At 32.9% G+C, this 21,334-nt stretch overlaps 1 protein-coding gene across 1 annotated transcript; it reads right to left on the reverse strand.

The window, feature by feature from the left end:
• Nucleotides 1-1,119: 1,119 nt before the first annotated feature.
• Nucleotides 1,120-21,159, reverse strand: ELE39_001864 (uncharacterized protein; the record flags this gene model as incomplete). The annotated part of the gene is made up of 1 exon (XM_067345587.1): nt 1,120-21,159. The coding sequence occupies one exon, from the start codon at nt 21,157-21,159 to the stop codon at nt 1,120-1,122; it is 20,040 nt and encodes a 6,679-aa protein (XP_067199475.1).
• Nucleotides 21,160-21,334: the final 175 nt, after the last annotated feature.

A 21,334-nucleotide genomic window follows, 5' to 3' on the forward strand; every position in this document is an offset into this window, starting at 1 on the left:
AATATTTAATTACTAGATGGTTATATCACAATCAAAAGTACTCTCGGTGATGACAAAAATTAACGTTTCTCAACATTCGCAGTGTTGTACCGAATTGGAGATCTTAAATATGCGCATTTAAGACTCTATGATGGACTTCCTTAGATGTCTGAGAGAGTATTTTTAAAGATGTTTATGACTTAATCCTTCATTTAGCTTAGTTTAAGAAAAGCTAATTGTATGTACGAAACAATATCTGCTATTTTTCACTTGAATTTAAATAATCGTCCGTTTTTAACATTGAGAACTAAACGTTTTAATACTTGATGCAATTGGAAGGCTTCCCACCCAACGATGAACTAGTTTATTTGGTTTTAAGAGTAATACTATTACAGCATTTATTTTTAATAAGAATAATAAGCGCAATTTAATCCATTAAATGTGCAAGTTTCATTTTAATTATATTTTAAATTAAATATAATTATCATGTATTTGATTTGAATCTAAATTTAACTCAAAGAAACTTTTAATGACATTTAATGTTCATGCTTGTGCGATAAAATAACATATTAGTATATGGGGGGTTTGGCGCGAAGTATTTTTTCACCTAATCCTTATAGATAACTATTCTCATTAATGTATATCTAATTATTTTCAATAAAGGAAAATAAAATACATTGCAAGTCAGTTATCTAACAGACAAACAAGCAAATTTTTTTTATTTTACTTTTTATTTTTCTTTGAAATAATCAACTTTTACACTGTACTAACAAAAAAATTTTCCATGAAATATGTTTATCTATAATCACTTATCCTACTATCAATCTATTATTATTATCAACTACCCTTTTTCGCCAACTCACTGTTGGACCGTTTTTACCCCTTAGTTTTACTCTTTCTTTGCTCGCATTTAAAACCTAATTATTTTGTGGAAATTTTATATATTGCATGCAACTCTCCATTTGTCATTTTCATCTATGTGGACGCTGCATGCATTTTATAAAATTATGTGATAGCATTTTTGCATGTAGAAGCGCATGCTTTAATTAATTGATAAAACTGAAAGTAAGAGAAGTTCTTAATAGTTTTATTTCCTGAAAGCTTCTCTACTTCTTTCTTATATACTCTCCTCTCCTCTCATCATTCTCTTTCAGATTCAAAATCCGAAAAATCAGGGTCATCAGTATTTTGATCCATTAATTTCTTCTCCTCTTTGTCTTGACTTATAATACGGTCTTTCTCAATCTCATGCATTAACTCTGCCCTTGATTTTACATGAACAAATTGCTCAAAGTCACCAATTAATGTAGTAGCTAAGCTCTCTGTAATACTTGCAAAAAAATTTAAAGCTCCAAACAATGAAGAAAGTGCTATTCTGACTATTGCAAATATAAGAGTCAGTACAAATACACTCTTTTTATTTGTCTTTCTAAAATTCTCCATTGGATCTCTATATAATAATATCCATGGTGTTATAAATGTATCCATAAACATGCCAACAATACCATTCCAAATTGCATCCAAAATACTCTTTGGTCTTGGCCTTCTTCCTCCTAGTAATTTATGACCAAAATTAAATATTACTGATGCTGTCTGAAAGGCTCCTCCTAAAATATATCTGAAAAAGTGTATCAAACCAACTCTAAAACCCTGAATAAATCCTTCCACAAATGTTAAATCATCATCCATTATTCCCCTCTTAATCTCAATAAACAAAGCCTTAAATCCTCTCTTCATTCCTGAATATATTGCTACCAAGTGAGTTACACCTAATGAAGGTAATACTCTTCTTTTTAATTGTCTTGAATACGATGAAACCAAAAAATGAAAGAATTCTCCAATATCTACAACTAGTGCATCCTTATTAAGTGAGCTCACATTTAATATCATATGTGGAGTATCTAATGGTAATATATTCATAAATAATAATGCCTCTGGAGTTAATGTATCAATATCTATTGTATCATCTGATGTTCTTATTGTTATTGTTACTATTATATCACTAATCTTCAAAGTTCTTATATATAAAGGCTTCCCAATCTTAAGCTGGTCCCATGGTGTTCTAGTAATATAAATTGGAAGTCCATATCCACCTGATACATAACACACAAGAGATCCTAAATAATTCATTTCTCTATGACTTTTCTTCTTCACCATCTTTTGTCTTGTAGAATGCATCCACAAAGTCTTTTGTCTTGAATATGTTATTATATTCATATTCTCAATTTCTTTCGAAATCATGAAATATAAAGTCTGAACCACAAGCCTCTCCAAATTACAACATATTTGAGATACTGTAATATTTATTTCATCAAATATTGGGGCATATACGGGACTCATTAATGATCTAGATATTGTTAGTGAAAAAAATTTACTTTCCAAGTTTCTTGAAACATTCATATTCCCTATTCTATCATCCAAATTACCACTATTATTACCTCTTGAATATCTGTTTACCATAATTCCCTCAGAATTACTTCCAAATTCTTCATATCCAATATCTACATCATTACCATCACTAGTAAAACCACTATTAAAATTCATATCATCTTCCATCATATTATCATCATCAACTCCTTTACTTGCCTTGCTTTTCTTATTTAATTTATTCTTTCTTAGCTTATAATCTTGTATTTTAAGCTCTAAATTGTTCTTTTCCTTATCTGAATCAATATCAAAATCTTCTGTTATAGACAACTTACTATCATTCACTCTATTTATTTGAGTGCCAGAATTCTCATCTTTATCGAATTTTGTCATTTCAAAACCTTCAATTTGTCTTATATTCTCTGTTCTATCCAAAATTTGGTTATTTGTTGAGGTTTTTAATATTACAGGAATATCTCCTGGTAAAAAATGATCAATATGAATTGAAGAAAGACCCAAATTCAAAATTATCTTTCCGCTTGTAAGTAAAGTATTTTCCATATAACTTGAAATTAAAACCACAATATTGATTACTGAAACTAATACTCCATCATATATTTCATAGTATTTGGTATTTAAATCTCTAAAATTTTGATTATTTATATTACCAAAATCATTTGTATCATTGTCCTTATAAAAAAACTGACCCAAAGTTCTTTTGCTTTGACTCTGAAATTCGGATCCTAAAATCATTAACTCACTATCAACTCTTCTTCCTGTTCCTCCTTCTCCTCTGCTTATCTCGTCTACATAATTCTTCGAACTACTTAGTCTTTTTTTAATATACTTCTCATTACTCATGCAATCTTTGTAAACTTTTCTTAATAGTTTCAGTACATTATTCAAGACTGGATTTTCCTTTGGCGAGACTGATCCACCAATAGAATTCAAATTTCTGCTTAAAAATTGGTAAATCTCCTTAATTGTTTCACTTAGCAGCTCAAAAGTTCTTTCCTCTGAATGATCGTCCAATCCTGTAATTGTCTTATTATAAGAATTATAACTTATGGAAGTAAAACTCATATTCTGTTTCATATCCAAAGTACCCTCCTGGGAGTAATTATTACTTCCATTGTATACGCCACCTGTTAATTCTCTTCCTTCAACTCCATCAAATAACTTCTTTTGCATCTCTTCGTTGTTCTCCTCCGGTTCAGAACCATGATGACTAAAAAGCTCATTATTCTCTCCATTTAATAAACGATCAATCAATCTTTTCTTAATTTTCTGTCCTTTCCTCTTTATATATTCAATCCTGTTATGTTCTCCCATGTTACTACCATATAAAAATTGAGAGTCACTATCTCCATCTAATTTCATAGTCTTTCCAAATATTTGCTTCTTCTTATTGGAATTATTGAATAAATTATTCACTCTATTGGTAAACAACGCCATAATATTCCTTTTATTATTAGAGATTGAATTACTACTCGAATTTAAGTGATTTTGACTTATAAGTTTCAGCTTTTCAATCTTAGATCCGATCTTTGGATTTTTATGATAATCCTTATCTTCTGAAAATCCAACCAATTTGTAACATATATTCATTAATGAATTACAAACTATATTCAACACTGACATTGGATATATATTCTGAGGGAGTATACTTGCTGAGACATGAAATAAAGATCCATGAGTTACCAAAACTAGCTCGTTTTGATGAATCCAAGAGATACTGGTCCTTGGAATGAAGAAAGATATCTTGAATCCAATCCAAGAAATCTTTCTCCATCTTCCTGATAGTAACTTATTACCACCACTATTAGCTATTGTATTTGAGTAGTTATTTTCTCCCAAATTATCTCCAGATTTTCCAATATTATTATTATTATTCAAACTTGCACTCTGTCTCACTGGTAACTGGTTTGTCTTTTGATATTTTCTTCTTGGATTGATATCACCATCTCTGGATATTAAATTATCTTTATCTTCTCCTCTTTCATTGATAATGTTTTCAATATCACCATAGTTGTTTGAATCGTCCCAAAAAGATTTATTTGATATACTTAATATACTTCCATTTAGAAGTTTCTCAGCATACTTTCTACTGTCCATAATAGTCAATACTCTGGTACCTTTAGAGTTTACCATTAAGAATACATATAATTTCCCTGTCTTAGGTTTGTTTTGCATGTTATTTAACCCGTTATTAGTTACTGTATTCATAGAAGCAAATGGATTCTGGAATCTATTAGATGCTTTTGCTGAATCTTGTATGTGACTTTGATTTGTTCCACTCAAGTGTTTCACGTTAATTTGGTTTGAATTAGTCTTCGTAATGTTTTCATTAAGTTTGATAAAGGAAATCACGCTGATTTGATCCTTTATTGACGTAACAGAATGGGTAGTCCATACAGACTTTCTTACATTAAATGGTCTAATTCCAATAAACTCACAGTCCCAATTCTTTGGTATATATGGAATTCTTGTTTTTGGTGGTATCACGCTTATGTCTGCACTTTTTGCTGAAAATATATCAGGATATACATATCCAGTACCAAGAAGATGATTAACATATGTCTTTTTCTTAGACTTTGTGTGGGTATTTCCTCCATTAGCTGAACTTTTTTCAATATTACTATTAGTCATTGTTCTAGAAAAGTCTTCCAGTTGAGATGTACCCACACTCACAGCTTCGAGAACTGCCTTCTTGGATCTGTAGTAGTAGTTGTGAGATTTACTAATTTCTGGAGTGTCATAAGCAATGTAATAGTTTGATAAGTTACATATCTCAAAAAATGGTGCCTCAGCTAGAGAAAAGATGACAAAATATGCAGAATCCCTCAAACTGGTTGATCCTGAGGCAGCAGTTCCTAGAATAGCTGGAATGATCTGAATAGTAATTAATAAGGGATTTTTGTTTTCAGATTCATTTAAAGAAGAAGATGGTAATGACGTATTATTGGAGACAGAATTTGAAATAGAGATTTGTAAAGAGGTATTTTCACCTCCATTTGTTTGTGTTTGGTGAATTGTGTTTGAATTTAAAACATTGGAATGGGCTCCCGAGACAGTTTGAGAGACTCCATTTATAGAGTGATGATCTTGCTGTTGTTTATGGTGGGTTGGATGTATATATTGTGGATGGAGCACAATTTGGAACTTATTAAGCTGAGGCGTGTATTCCAGTCTGTGGCCAGAAAATAGGGAGAACTCTTTTGAGGCTTGTAAAGGCTCAGAGCTACCTTCGATGATAGGTTTGCATATCCAAACATTTGGATCATTCCCATGATAGGGTCTTCTTTCATTAGGTCTCAGCAAGACACCATCATAAGAAAGAGATGTTTTTGGAGGTAATTTGAGGTCTTTGGAGCTGAATCTGTAGTACTTTTTTTTGCTTTTAGTTGACTTTCGAGGCTTAGTCTCAAAGTTTCCATTAATGTGCTTATTATGACTTGTTTGTTGAGCAGCAGGGCTATCTCCAGTATGCTCTATATTATGATAGTTTTGAGATGAATTCTCATTTCCAAAGGCACTATTCATACCTTTATAAATAAATTGAGTGCTACTAGTATGATGATTCAGATTTTCATCGCCTTCATTATGATTACTTTCCTCATCATCAGCTTGAATAGTATTCTTGAAGAAGACAATACTAGCATCCCTCATGTCAGATTCGAGATCCAATGGCTTTGAGTGATTAGTTCTTATGGTTCGATGCATTTCCCTGGAATTAGTGAATCTATGGATTACTATAGGAAATGGAAGCTGTGATACAAATTCGTATTTGTTATAGAATGAGACGAGTGGACAGTTAAGCTGAGAAAGGAGATCGTTGTTATGTGTAATAGCTCCAATTGAAACATTCTGCTGTTCTTCCTCATTATTTTGTCTCTTTAATTCAGAAATTGGAGTTAAAGGCAATTTGATTGAGTGACTGGTACCTAAGTAAGAAAAATCATACTTGGAAGAGATCTTTGAGATGTAATTAATGAGAAGACTACCAGATACCATTCTATTGAACTCACTCCAGCCTGAAATGCTTCCTTTTCTTATTCTGGTAGTAATTCTGAGATTTCTAGTGAAAAAATCTAAAGTAAATGACCCAATTCTCATATTCTTCAGATTTTCTAGAGATGTAAAGAACCTATACATTGGAGGAAGGGGAACAATTTTATAATTTGTAGATAACAAGGATATAATTTCGCTTCTATCCAGATCTAAATCAACTTCCTGTGCCTCATCCTTCTTCTCAATTCCTATTAAATGTGCCTCCTGCTTCTGCTTCTCCTCTTCTAAATCACCTTTTTCTAGATCTCGGATCTCCTGCTGTTCTTTTTTAATTTCCTGCTTCTTCTTTAATATGATACTCCTACTTCCTTTTATATTTCTACTGTCAGTATTTCCTCTGTTTATATTATTTGAATTATTTGTATTAGCTATATCATTAAAAAATAAGCATATTATAGAATCTGTTGTATTCTCCACCCTAGATAGTGCTGAAAAAAGAATCCTTTTTGTTGAAGTTGAAATACTGATAGTAAAGTTGGAAATTGCATCAGCAAGTTTTTCCCTCCCAAAATTTCCAATATTACCAAAAAAGTTCTGCAACAATTGACTGTAAAAGGGATTCCAGGCATTATAAGGGTTTCCAGAAATACGACGCAGACTCACATTCTGTGTAATTGTGCTTCCAAAAGGAAATGATATAGAAATATGCTCGGATCTATAAATAAATTCACTTATTTGAGCATTGCGAGATTGGATATAATCGGTTGATTCATGAGTATTTGTAAATAATGGGTAACTACAATACTCCAAAGGACTCCCATTCACATAAACAACTAAGTTGACCTTTTGTCTACATATTGGAAGTTCCAACTCTTGTTGTGACTGAATTATGTAATCCACAGACTTGCCATTTAAAAATTGTATGAGTGCAGCAAATTCGCGCCGGTACACACACCTTAATCGACTATAATTCGAGTCACTATTCTTGTTAATTAAGCGTTTCCTCCAATCCCTTGTAGCACGAAATTTAGACCCAAATCCATTCGTAACTAAAGGAATTCCCACAGTAGCAACAGTAGTAGCAGAATGATTAGGAGGTGGTGGATTTTCCAATAAAGCCAACGACCTCAATCTATTTTCTGTAAAGTCCACCATATTCGGAATGTCAAACTCAACGTCATCGAGCGCGCTCCCCACAATGGCGGGCAGTTTTAACCCGCCTGACATCTTTAGTCGAATTTGTATGGGAAAAGGAAGGGAATTGGTAACTTTAAGAAGTGGAGTAAGCTTAATAGAATAGGAGTAGCTGGTAACATATTTATCCGATGTTGGAATATCCATACACTCTACTTGACAGCTGAAGGCCATTAGCGACTCAAATGTAAGTGATGAAATTTCATTTGCAAGCTTGGCTTTAGTAACGTTGCCGGGCTGAGTTGCCATAATTTCATGAATTAGCATCTTCAATATAGTAAAGGGGATTGAGTGTAGTCTGGACTGGATTCTTAGTACGGATTTTTCGTCTACTGTCACTTTTTCTCTCCCTCCATCAACTTTTTCAAATGCCCCTCCAAACCTCTCTTTATTATGCTTATTGTGAATATGTTTTTTTATATCCACTAAAGAATTCACTTTCTTATTAACATGACATTTAAGTCTTCCATCTCCAATGTTATTTACTCTGTCTTTTCTGTCGTCCCTACGAGTGTTTATAAGTTTAAAGTCTTTGTTTAAAGCCTTGTTCTTTTTATTCTCCTCAATAGCATGACTAAGACAACCATTATATTCATATTCATCACTTGATTCACCAGATTCTCTAAAAACTACTCTCTCTTTATAGCCTTCTTTTCCGTAACTATCTTTGTCTGAATCCTCGTAACTTAATTCACCAAAAATATCATCTTTATCAACACTATACTCATTATCATCTACAATATCTTTATGACTTAAAATAGGGACTATACTTGGCTCCATATCACTTAATAAAAACCAGGACAAAGGAATAGATCTTCTAGAATATGGAGGAATATCTATATATGGAAAGTGCCTATTTGATATATTATTGTGATCTTTTCTATCATCTACTCCTTTATGATTTCCTCTTCCATTTTTTAAGTTATAGTTCTTTTCAAAAATTGAGTCATTTTTATTGTTAATATTTCCAACTCTATTCACATTCTCATTAGGATTACTGCTACTTCCACGCCTACCACCATTATCCATTGAAAAAGGCTCTCTTTCTCTGTTATTCCTTTTTGAAGGCTCAGTAAAAATTGCTCCACATAAATGTCTGATTCCATGTCTCCAATTTGCTGTTACTCTAAATACTGTATTTGTAGCATTTTCTATTTGTACACAAGTACCTAGTGTCCAAATCCATTCATTTGGAGAAGTACCAGATTCTGGTTCTAAAACTAGAAGAAATCCCAAAATTCCAAGTCTGTAAGCTCTTCTGTATAGAGTATCATCTTTCAGCTTTCCAATTGACGACCATGTTGATTGTGAAATTAGAAATCTGTGAATCATCATTTCCACCCCTTCTGAAGTTATCCCCAACGCTGGAGTAGCTAATTCTAACTGTTCTGCAAGTTGTCTTAATTCAGATTCAGCTACTCCTGTTGACCCATATAATAGCTCAGATTTTTTATCTTCCAGCCATAAATGTTTCACTCCCAGTTTCTTCTTCCTTTTTGCTATCCCTAATGTACATAATTCATTTACTATATCATTCAAAATCACGCCTGAACTGTTTTTCAAGCACTTATCATTATTTAGCCTATCCAAGCCGTCCAGATTTCCTCCCGTTCCTCCCTTTCCCTGTTCCTGCTTCTTTTCTTGTTCTTTCTTTTGCTTCTGCTCCTCTTTCTCCTCCTCCTCAAGGTTTATCACGTAACTATCATTCTCATCCTTTAATTTCTTCACATGATCAGCTTTTCTAGAATTCTTTGTAGCTGATGTTATATTCAAAAATCCATTAAAATGCTGTTCTTGATCTTCCAAGTAATAGTGATGATGATTATTTTGGTGGTACTGGTCTCTCAAACTCAAGCCTAATCTTCTACTATAATCACTATTTCTATTAGCTTGTATTCTGGCTGCAGCCTTCTGGCCTTTTCTATGAGTAAACTTCTCCACTGCCATGTAAACTGGAAGTTTAATAGAAACACTACAGTAATCTCCTGACTCCAAGAAAAAGTTTCTAAGTCCTCTAATCTCTTCTTCTTTCACACTCTTCATGTTTATATTCTTCTTCTTCTCAAATGATGTTCCTACTCTTACTCCTATTGCTGTTTCTCCAGTCCCAGTTCCTCCTCCTGTACTCTCATAAGCCAAAACAGATATTGGTTGAATGATTAAAAATGACTGACCAATATCATTAATTATTCTAACAGAACTTATCCTTCTTTCATAAGCATAAACCAATCCAAGAAGATGGGAATTCTTAAAGTCACTCAAAATTAGTCTAAGATTCTGAAGGAACCCAGAAGTCAATTCTAAAGAAATTGACTCAGTACAGAAATCTACCTCCAACGTTGGACTTGAATCTATTTCAGATCTTGATGATGAATAGTAATTCAAAAGATCTATTTCATCAAATGAAATATTCTTATAATTGCTACTCATTTTATTCGCTTCATTATTCTCCTTTTTCTTTAATAATGACATCTCCAATGTATATGGGAAGGGACGTACTATAGTAATCATACAGTCCATAATGGGATCATGAGTTATTACACTAACCACTCCTGTGAGTCTACACGAAATCTGTTCAGGAAACTTTACCTGGCATCTGGTATTATCAATACTCAACTTTAAAATATCAACATTGTCATTATGAATTACAATATTAAATGATGAAAGCCTATATTCAAATATTAACTGTCTAATCTTGTCAAAATGTGATTTTGGAAGCTTTAATAATGATAAAAATCGATACCTATTTAATAAATTGGGTATACCTTTATCATATGATTGATTCTTTAAACCTTTAAATATCCAATCTAATGGTAAGCTTGTATACTTTATTAGATTTGAAATAACTGAATAAATTGTATTTTCTGAAATTAAAGCTTTTTGTTGCTTATTATTATTATTATCTTCTGAACTTATTCTTACTCCAAGTGCTGGATCTAATAACTCACCATCTTTACTAACCTCGCCAGACGAAGAAGATTGTCTTGAATTATTACTATGTACTGCATATATCCCAAATCTTCTATTTTTATTCAAATAATTCAATCCTTCTTGCTTCAAGTGCCTTTTTACAGATTCTGGAATATAATAGTTCATATTAGAATGAGAAATTGGAAATCCTAAATAGTAGAGAAGAATTACTTGACTTTCTTGTAAAGAGTTTGAAGATTTCAATGATTTAGATGACTGAAAAGAATATACCGAAAGCTCGTCAGAGCTTACATCTCTAGATTCTATATTTACATCCTTTTCATCACTTACTTCATTCTCACCTCCATCTTCCTTATAAAAGCTTCCCAAATTAGATCCTATTCTATTTAAGCACAAAATTGTAGGTAAAACCTGACTCAAAAGAGATCTTCTATAACATGTAACATTTTCGTGATCTCCTACACAAATAACCCTACCTTTACCTTCAATTCTAAGACTTTTAGTTACAAAAGATGAATTCTGTTGAATTAAGTAATAAGGATTCAAAATAGCTTCTGGGCTAATATATGATCTTCTGCTCTTAGAATAAGCCAAAGAATAGTAAAGTATTGAATCCTTTACATCATTATAATAGTTAATAAATAACTTAATTTCCTGTAAAATATCCATAGAAACGGAAATAGATACCTCATTTATAACCATCTCTGTCTCAGTTTGGTAACTTGTCCAATAATTTGAAAGATTTGATTTTCTTATTCCACTTGGAGTGGAAAATATTTTTAAATGGTTAATAAATAATAAGAAATCTCTTTTAATATAATCCGGTACCGTTTTAGATAAGCTTAAATATATATTTCTTCCATTTAAAGTATGTAAATATAGATATCTTCTTAAAGCTGTAATTCTACAATAGTTACAAACACAATTCTTTTTTCTTGCATCCTTTCTTTTCAAAAATGGATCTGGTAACACTCCAAACTGTACAAGAGTCTCTTCTTTAACTCTAACAGGAAATCCTGGTAAGATTCTCATTTCATTACATTCTCCGGAAAACTGAAAGTTTTCATTCATCACTTCTGTATTGATTTCAAGGCTAAGTAGAATCGAAAATGCTGTTCCGTTCATAAATTGACTTTCCTTTCCTCCTGAAGTCTTTAATCCTCTAACTCCCACATCCTCTCTTCTTATTTTGTAAGCCACTCCTTCTCTTTGTAATCTTGTTTCTGATCTTATCGGTAAATTACTTAATTTACCATTTCCTATTCCATTGTTAGGTATGTAATAGCTGGAATAGGAGGGTTTTAAATATCGATGTACAGCAAGCTCTTGTCTTCTTCCATATCTATTTGACTTAATTATGTAATCATAGTCAGCTTGATCGTAAGTTGAGATGTTTCTTCTGAATTCAAAGATTTCATATGAGTTGGTAAACAGTTTACGTGATCTTAAGCTTTCTCCGTGATCTGTTCTCCCTAGACCCAGTATAAATCGTCTCTCTTTATTACTAGATTTATCCTTTTCATATTCTTCCAAATCGAAGAACCTAACTCCTTCCTTATTTCTTCCCAAAGGTTCAGATCCAATTTTAATGCTTTCTTTGTCTACAGGTTCCTTGGATCTAATTACTTCCTCCTCTTCAACATTATCCAAGTCCTCAAATTCATCATATCGCTCTTCATGGTTTTGAACATACTTTGCAAACTCTTCGTCATCATCATCATCATATTCTTCTTCTTCTTCTTCCTCCTCCTCCTCTTCTTGACAGCTATATCCACGCTCTTTGAGTACAGTATTACTATCACCCACCTCTCTTTCGTGATGATCCAAAATTTTGATCTTAAAAATATCATCATTATTTCGTCTCTTTTCTCTCCTATTTTTTGATGCTGGGACAAAATGCACAGCTTTAGACATCCAGTCTATAGCAACTTCCTCCAGTGTAAGTTGGTCAATCTCATCCTTTGTTAGATTTTCCCTGCTAATCGCGCTCATGTTCTCCTTTTTGTTGTCCCTGTGGAACCAAATTTCTAAATTACTTAGAGAAAGTTGGAATTTAAAGATCCTCTCTTCTTCAATACCATTATTGTAATTATTATAGTCTTTTTCAAGTCTAATGTCACTTTTCGAGTTGACTTGGTGATGATCATTTTCGTTAATCGGAGACAAATTTAGATGATGGCTACTTTGATTATTATATCCTGTCTCATTTGAAAACCTTCTTTTAAACAAGCTAAAACTCCTCCTTCTTGGGAAGTTGACAAGGTTGTTATCCAAGCTTGTACTATGTCTTCTTGCAACTTTTCTCTTGAAATTCTCGTCATTATTGGTTGTCCTAAGCTGATCTGAATTAAAATCTTCATCCTTGGCCAATATTCCAATTGAATAATTGTTTGAAGAAATTCTCTGCTTGAAAGAACTGCATCCATTCAACAAACTTCCCCCTTTCTTTTGGGACTTAGAAATTCTGTTTGGATACGCTGAAGTAAAGTACTCAAACGATCCTTCTTGCTCGTGATTTAGTTGATGAATATCTTCTGCTACTCCTGCTTCTTCCTTAATTCTCACAGAAAATCTATAATCCAGTAAAGCTGGGTTCTCTTCATCAGAATTAAACTCCGCCAAGTCGTTTTGGACTAGATTTGAATCCGAAATATTAGAGTTTATTCGTGATAAACAACTTCTATTCACACAGTTACAAACCAAAAACGGATCTAACTTTATCACGCTCTGGAATTTCAAAGAGGAGTTCTCGCCTTTGGTTAACCTTGTATATGATGTACTAGGGTGATCTTGGGTATGATCAAGACGCCCCAAAGCAGTGGAAGACACTCCAGAAACAAAAGACTTGGATTTTGACAAGCTTGATAAGCCAGTACTCCTTTCATCAATAAGTATCTCCAAATTAAAGTCTTTAAGCCTCTCATCAAATTGGATAACTGAAGCATCCTTGGCCTTAAATTCAAGGGAGTTCCAAGGCCTAACTTGATCTTCCAAACAAGCAGTAACTGGAAGAGCCAAAACTATTGGAATTGACTCATCCAAGGGAAAAAATAGAGGATTAGTGATCTCAAAATTACAGTAATCAAACTTATTCACACTGTAAACTTCATTCGTGCCTTTTACACATCTCCAATTAAATCCTCTTTCACAATGATTCAAATAACAGCTTTCCTGATTAATATCCTCCTCCTTATTCTCATCCTCCTCTTCCATGAAGTAGTCAAATTTAGTACTCTTAGCTGTTAATCCAAAACTCGAAATATTGATTGCATCACTTCTTGTATCTACAAAAAAATATCTCATTGTAGATCCTTCACATCTTGGATACCTCATCCTAATTAACCATATGTCGTTCCACCAGCTGCTAATTCTTTGGATATAAGGAGCTGAAACTGAAAAAGTAGTTAAACTAAAGATGAATCTAAAATTGTTCAAATTAGCCTGAATTTGAAGAAAATGATCTCCTACTGCATTAATAACAATCCCAAGAAGTTCTGGTTTATTCATCATACAATTTGTAAAGCAGGGATCTTCTTCTCCATTTAAGTCTCCTCCCCTAAGCTCCATTCCCTCTTCCTGACTACCTTTTTCCAAATCCCCAATCAAAACATTCACGTTGTTTTCTCCTCTATTCTTTCTCAAAGCATAGTTTCTTAAAATAAAAGTATCGTCCATTACTGGAATTCTTGCTCCATCTATTGCAAATACTATTGGTATATTCACCATTCCGAATAAGATCCCAAATGAATCTGATATGTGAAGATTTGTATCGACTTCACTCTCATTCTGAATATTTCTGGATAAAACAAAACAAGAGTTCACAGAAGGAATAAATATATCCAATATTGGATCTCTACCTTCAATATTATCTTCTGAACCCATCGTCTTAAAGAGGTACCTACTTTCAGTAAGTCCACCAACTTCATCCATAATATAGTCGCCTCCAATGTTCTTAACAAATGGGAGCTGAACTCTCAATTGCGAGATTTCTAGGCTAATCTTCAGTGACTCGTGTTCCAAGACTTCCTCCTCTTCCCGGTCCTTCTCAGTCTCGAAGAGGAACAAGAAGTTGATATTGTGACTAAAAGCTATAGCTGGATGATAAGAATTTGAAAATAATGAGATATAATAGTAATCTTCGCCTTTGTCGATGCTCTTAATCATAGAATTGTTCTTATTCAGGTCTTCTCCCTCCCTTACTGGGTGTTTTCTTTCTGCTCCTGCTCCTGCTCCTGATTCTGCTTCTCCTGCTAGCCCCAAATTTAGACTTGATACAAAGCCAGCATCTACTTCAACTTTTTTAATCCCTTTTGAATACGATTCAAAGTACTTGGAAGAAATACTATCAGACATTTCCATATCATTAAATTCTGGAAAGATAACTACCATTGTATTGAATTTGGACTTGATCTCAATAGAAGTCACTGGAATATTCTTTAGTGACTTTAATAAATTAGTAACAGTATCTCCATGCTTATAATCTTGAATCGTCCTTTGATTCTGAAAAAACATACTTCGATTCTTTAAGCTGCTATGATCAGATGATCCTCGTCTACTTGAAGTAAGTAAAGATTCATCCAAGTGAATTGTCTTAAACTTATCATACATGAAAGATATATCTATGAGTTGTCTAAATATGAGTGGAATCATTGACAAAAATGTTGGAGAAATTGTTATTTCTATAGAAATTGGACTGCTCATATTAGAAGAGCTCCCGAAATCCATCTCATTACTCTTAAGCGTGATAATCGGAATAATATAAATCTCCTTACCAGTTTTGAAAGACCTTTTATACCTTTTTTCATGTTCAAAATCTTCTCCTTCTATTGGTCTCTTTCCAAAAACTGGAAAAATCTTTGGTTTTGAATTTAATAATAATTCCGGATGATTAAAAGGTACCGGTAATGGTAAGCTTAGACCATATTCCCAACTTGGAAACAACTCTTCATCTATTGAATTCTGACTTAGATTCTTCTTCTTTCTATCAATTGTTATATATTCTGGCAACATTGAAGATGAATATTCTGATAATAAATTTTTTAATGGAGACAAACAAACATAATCCAAACTAGAAGAAGTCTTTGTAAAGTACATATCTACGGTACTTGTAATTGTATTGGTGTTGGCATTATTATTTGTACTTATAATTCTTTCGTATAATATCGACCAAATACATATATCTCGAATCTTGAACTTAATCTTGACAATTCTAGTTGCTTCCTTTTTGAAAATTAGTTTAATACAGGAAAATAATCCTTTTAAGATATCGTTGCTCTGTTGATTATTTCTATATTCAAAAACATCACTCAAATGCATAATAAGCTTTAAATTCATCTTCTTGAGTGAGAAATCCAACATTCCCCAAGTTCCGTTCCTAACAACCATAAGATTCATTTCTTTAAATCCTGCCTTAATTTTCCATTCTCTAACATATTTCCTTACATCATAAGGTTGAGGTACCGTAAAAACTGATGATCTTGATAGAAACTGGTGATCCAGCCGTCTAACAATAGTATTACTATTGCTATTACTAATACATTGGGTAGAAACTGAAGTCTGAATACAAAAGTTTAGCCTTAAACCAACAGACTCAGCTGTTAAAATGGCAGTCCTTGGATTATATATCTTTGAATCGTAGATTTGGTCATTAAAGCAGTATAATGGTCTGACCAAAGTAAGACTTTCATTCGAGAACTCGATTGCTTCCCTATGTATCTCCAATAGCTGATTATCTATAAGTCTATTTTTATAAAGCTTATCTGAATTAACAAGTAAATGAATATAAAAGTTTTCAAATGTTAAGCTAAACTCAACAAAATACTCATCTTTGTTTTTAGGTTCATCCATTAAATCACTGGGAACCCCTCCACAATTTCGACAAAAGTCAGAGGATTCAGGTAGTACCAGGTATTTATCAACAAGCTTTTGATCCTTACTAATGTCAATAGAGTTTTCGTTTTCATTCAACTTTACAAGCCTATAAGCTTCAAAAGGAGACTCTCTTTCTAAGACAAAATCTGAACTCCATAAGATATTTTTATCCTCCTTAAACTTGTTAAACATCTTCTTGTATAAATGAAGTACCGACTTTAGCCTAATAATCTCATCATCAGTAAAGAAAAAGTTACCATTACTTAGCTTTGAGCTTATTATTATCACGTATTTATTTGTCCCATTTTCAATATGGGGTTTCCCAGCCCCTCCCAAGTTCGAGTTCAAATCACCTCTATCTTCTACTCTCTCTGCTCCTGCCACTCCTATTGCTTCTCTTTCTACCTCTTCTGTTCCTGTTACTCCTATTGCTTTTCCTTCTCCCGCTTCTACTCTCCCACCTAGTCCTTTCTCCTCCTCGCCTTTTCCGTCTAAAGAAACCCCTTCTTTTACTCTGATCTTAATTTCCAAGTGAAAAATTGGATCTTGAGACATATTTAATTCGGTACCTATTCTATTCAAATTTTGTTTAATATTATCAGAATGAACTAGTACATAAGGAAAACGATTTTTTGAATTCTTTGAACGAATTTGAGTGGAAGGTATAAGATGGCCAGACAAATTTGAAAAAATTACGCTTGGAGTGAAGAAATGCCTGCCTGAAAAGTCTTTTCTGATCTGCTGGAACCCTAAATTCTGGTCTTTAAGTAATATATTATTGATGGATTGAATAAAAATCTCCCCCAAAGAAAGATTAATGATTGTTCTATGACGGCTGTTCAAGTTATGTGTATATTTAAAACAAAGATTAAATAAGCAAAGCTGGTAGAGAAGATACTCGGTATCATAGATTTGAATAGAAATCTCCCCGAGTCTCAGAGTTGAAGATTTTATAGACTTTAAAAACCCAAAATCGTTTTTCTTTTCCCTATTCACCTTCATCTTATTTTTGTTAAAAGATTTAATATTCTCAAATATCCTCTTCAAATCTATGATGCATGATTTTTTTGGGAATATCAAAAGTTCGTACCCATTAATCAAAGTCATTACAGCAGGAAACACATTTAAAGATATCCTTGATAAATTGAAATCCACCTGATTCTCAAATAACTGAAAAGAAACACTCTTTAATATAAAAAACTCAAGTACCTGTTCTTTTTCTCCTCTATTTTCATTCCTATTTTTGTCCTTTCTTAAATCTTTTTTACTCACTTCTCCATTTTTCTCTGTTTCTTGTATTTTCAGCAATAATGTTTCGTGATCATCAATACTGTCGTCTCGTCTTTTATCATGAGACACTACTTGAACATTATTTGCCAACATCGATAGAATTAATCCCTCCATTTCAAGAGATAAGTTCCTACTAGATGTCCATATTTGAAATGATAAACCTGAAATCCAAATTTGAATACCTGTAAATGAAACATTTTCCTCAACAAAGTACTCGTTCTGAAGCAAATATCTCAAGATCTCATTATATAAAAGACTCTCACTAATCTGATTAACTTCTTCCTCTTCATAGTCATAACTTGCAAGGTTCCCAAAACTACTATTTAAAGTCAGTCCTGTAACTCCTCTAAATATAGATTGACTACTTTCCATAACTCTGTATGTTTTTAATGACTGAAGAAAGTTTTCAGGAGACAACAAGATTTCAGAAATGATCCTAGTTACCTTCTTTTCCATCTTTTCCTCAACTCTTCTATTGAATCCACTTAAATCCGTATCATCCACCTTAAATGTAGTTATTCCAAAGTTATTGTCTAAAACACTGGGCCTTATTTCAACTCTCGGATCAATATTACATCCAAGACACTTGGAAATGCTTAATGCATCATGTAGATGCTTATTCAAAGATAAGTTTCTAATGGAGTACCTAGAATTAGAATTGATAGTATTTGGAAATCTAGAAGAAATCTTGAATTGGTTCAATCTTATTGAATATATCATATTATCTTTAGATGAAGTGTTGATCATTTCCATCAAAGACTTTACTAGTAGAATCTCTTCTTCTTTGTGAGATCTTGAAATGATGGAGTTAATGTTAGAAGTTACATGAGGTACCAGATTTCCAATCTTCCAAATACTCTTTAAATCATGTAAGTTAAAGCCAGAAATTTCTAAAGAATTTAAGTTAAAATGAGGTAAATATTCATCTTGGATTAAATAGTAACTAAAATCTGGGCAAAATCCTGGAATTGGAGTGTTTTCTTGTCTCTTACTATCACTAAATACAGTGCATCCAAAGAGCTGGTGAACTCTAAAGCTTATCCCAACCTTCGCTTTCATCTTCTCCTGGCCCTTTTTCTTGTCATTCAAATCAATCTCATTGTAATCCAAGTCCACCAATCTAAGTCTATTCATACCACTGATTTCCTCAAAGCTTTTGTTTGTAAAAGTTTCAATATGATCTTGAAACGCGTGATCTTTTGCTTGGCCTCCAAAATAGCTGCTTTGATTTCTAGAATAATTTTGTAAAAAATTTCTGTCTTCCACTCCAATTTCAAGAACTCTTACACTTGGAAGGAATGTTATTGGGAAGATCTTAATGGCGTGTGATGGAATTTTCATCAAAGAATTATTCATAAAACTATTCTTCTCGGAACATTTAGCCTTTGACTTGTTAAGCAACCCACAAACCAAACCAAATTCATTCTCAAAGATTTCGAGTCTTGAAATATTCATCAAAGTTTGCCTATGATAGAATGAGATCTTATCGGAAAGCATATTCATATCAAACTCAAAAATCAATCCAGAAATTTTTCCAACTAAACCCTCATTTGTTGACTTGGTAAATAATAATGGTCTCATCCAATCCGGTACCGGTGTAATTTTTGAAGAAATGGATGATGCATCACTCATAATGATTGAAATTCTTGCTTTTGGAATAGTAACTTGCAGTTTTCCTTCACTTGAAAACCATTTATTAAAAGTAGAGAACTTCATTGAATCTACCTGTTTTGATTCTGGGATCCAAAATTTTTGATCTTGGGTACCTTTTTTCTGGCCGTGATCATGATCACGATCTTGAGTGCTGTTCCCTAAAACTTTCTCGACAACAAAACTATGAAGAACACTTGGATCGACTTTGGAATTCCTGTTTAATGCTTCCCAAAACCCACTCCCTTTTGACGAGAAACCATCTTTTAAGAACTCATTTGCCGACATGTTTAGAGCAATAACATCTCTAATAGAAATTTCCGTCTCAATTTCTGTGAGGAGTTGCTTTGGGATGTTTGATGGACCACCGTTCTTTTTAGAGCCTTTATTATATGAAATGATTGATGATAAGTATCTCTCAAGATCTTCGTGAGTTTTACGATTACTGTAAACATATTGGGAAGCTTTCAAAAAAGAGGACCATTGGTTGAAGTAATTAATAAAGTTGTATAGCACTGAAACTATATCTTCAGTACAAGTAATCTCAAAAGTCTCATCTGGAAAATCTTCCACCGATGGAGGTCTTTCTAAATGCTTTTCTGAGCTAGGAAGGAATATCAACTTGCTAGCCTTCCACTCTCTCGAAGAAATATACCTATTGTACTGCTCTTCATCCTTAAAAATGGTCCCAAACATCGTACTTGAAGCATTTAAAGCTCGAATATCCCATCTCTTAAACAGTATATGCAACTCCACGCCTTGATCTTTAGTCATTTGAATACTACAAGATGGATCCTCTGGCAGTTTAATAAACTTACTATTACCATTCTGAGTGTGTTTTGGAAGCTCAGTATGAGAAAATTCCTTTGATCCTACAGAAATCTCAGTAAATTCTCTAAATAGCTCAAATTGAGACGAATCTTGCTTATTTAAACGACATAAAAAATTACTCATAAAGCTCATCTTTTGTCTTTCAGACTTGTCAGACGAAAAAAAGATTGGAAGTAGATTCTTTGCTATCTTGGAGAAGAACCCATCTTGGTTATTATTGGAGGACGATGAATCATCAATATTTGAGCCTGAAGGGCCAGTTTCATCATCATCTCCTCCTAAAGCGGTAGTTGTATCTCCTTCAATATCAACCAATTTAGTGACTACATTCTTAGGTACCGAAGTTAGTAATAAATCATCAAATTTACGAAAAATGACTCTAAAACCGTAAAATCGAATCCAAAGAAACTGAAGAAGACTAGACTTTTTTCCTTGCAATTCCTCTTGTGATAGTGTCTTGGAATCATCTACTGAACTAATATAGAAGGAATCAGTAAGAATCTCAATTGCAAAAGGATTTGGGCCAAGATGATCATCAATCAACATGCAATGAATGTTGTGTAACTTAATATTCAAAGAGTTTACAATACTTGTCTCCAAAGACTGAGAGATTTGATTCGCGACTTTATGAGTTGACCAAGGAGATACATATTTGTACCATCTTAATATTTTCTTCCTTTTAGATTTAAGGAGTCTTTTACACCACTTTTTGGAATCCCACTCATCTAAACTTGCTAATCTAATTTGTAGATCTAGATCCCAAGCTTCAATATTCAAGGGATTTTCTTCACATGGCATTTGATCAGTCTTTAAAAAGACTTTAACTTGCCTGATATTACTGTAAATAACGATAAATGGAAGATCTGCAACCTCAAATATAATTTGAGGAATTGGAAGATTTTTCAGCTCAATATCTAAAGGAGAGAAACTATTAATTTCAATATTCTCAGCTAAATTCCAGGTTCCAAGCAAATCTGAGCCCAACTTTTCCAATAAGTTCCCAATAAGGGATTTAATTATCGTAGACCCTAACATATTTCCTCTAATCTACTCTAAAATACACTCTTTCATGATAAAAATCCAAAAAATCACTAAATTTTCAAAACCAGATTTATTATCACGCTTTGCCTGCTTATTTATACTACACAAACTTTTATTCAAAATTCTGGAAGAGTTTCTTTGTTTTTAAATCTTTCTATTCTACTTGTCC

The sequence above is a fragment of the Cryptosporidium sp. chipmunk genotype I genome (genome assembly GCF_004936735.1).
Source record: "Cryptosporidium sp. chipmunk genotype I strain 37763 chromosome Unknown contig_2, whole genome shotgun sequence".
NCBI lineage: Eukaryota > Apicomplexa > Conoidasida > Eucoccidiorida > Cryptosporidiidae > Cryptosporidium > Cryptosporidium sp. chipmunk genotype I.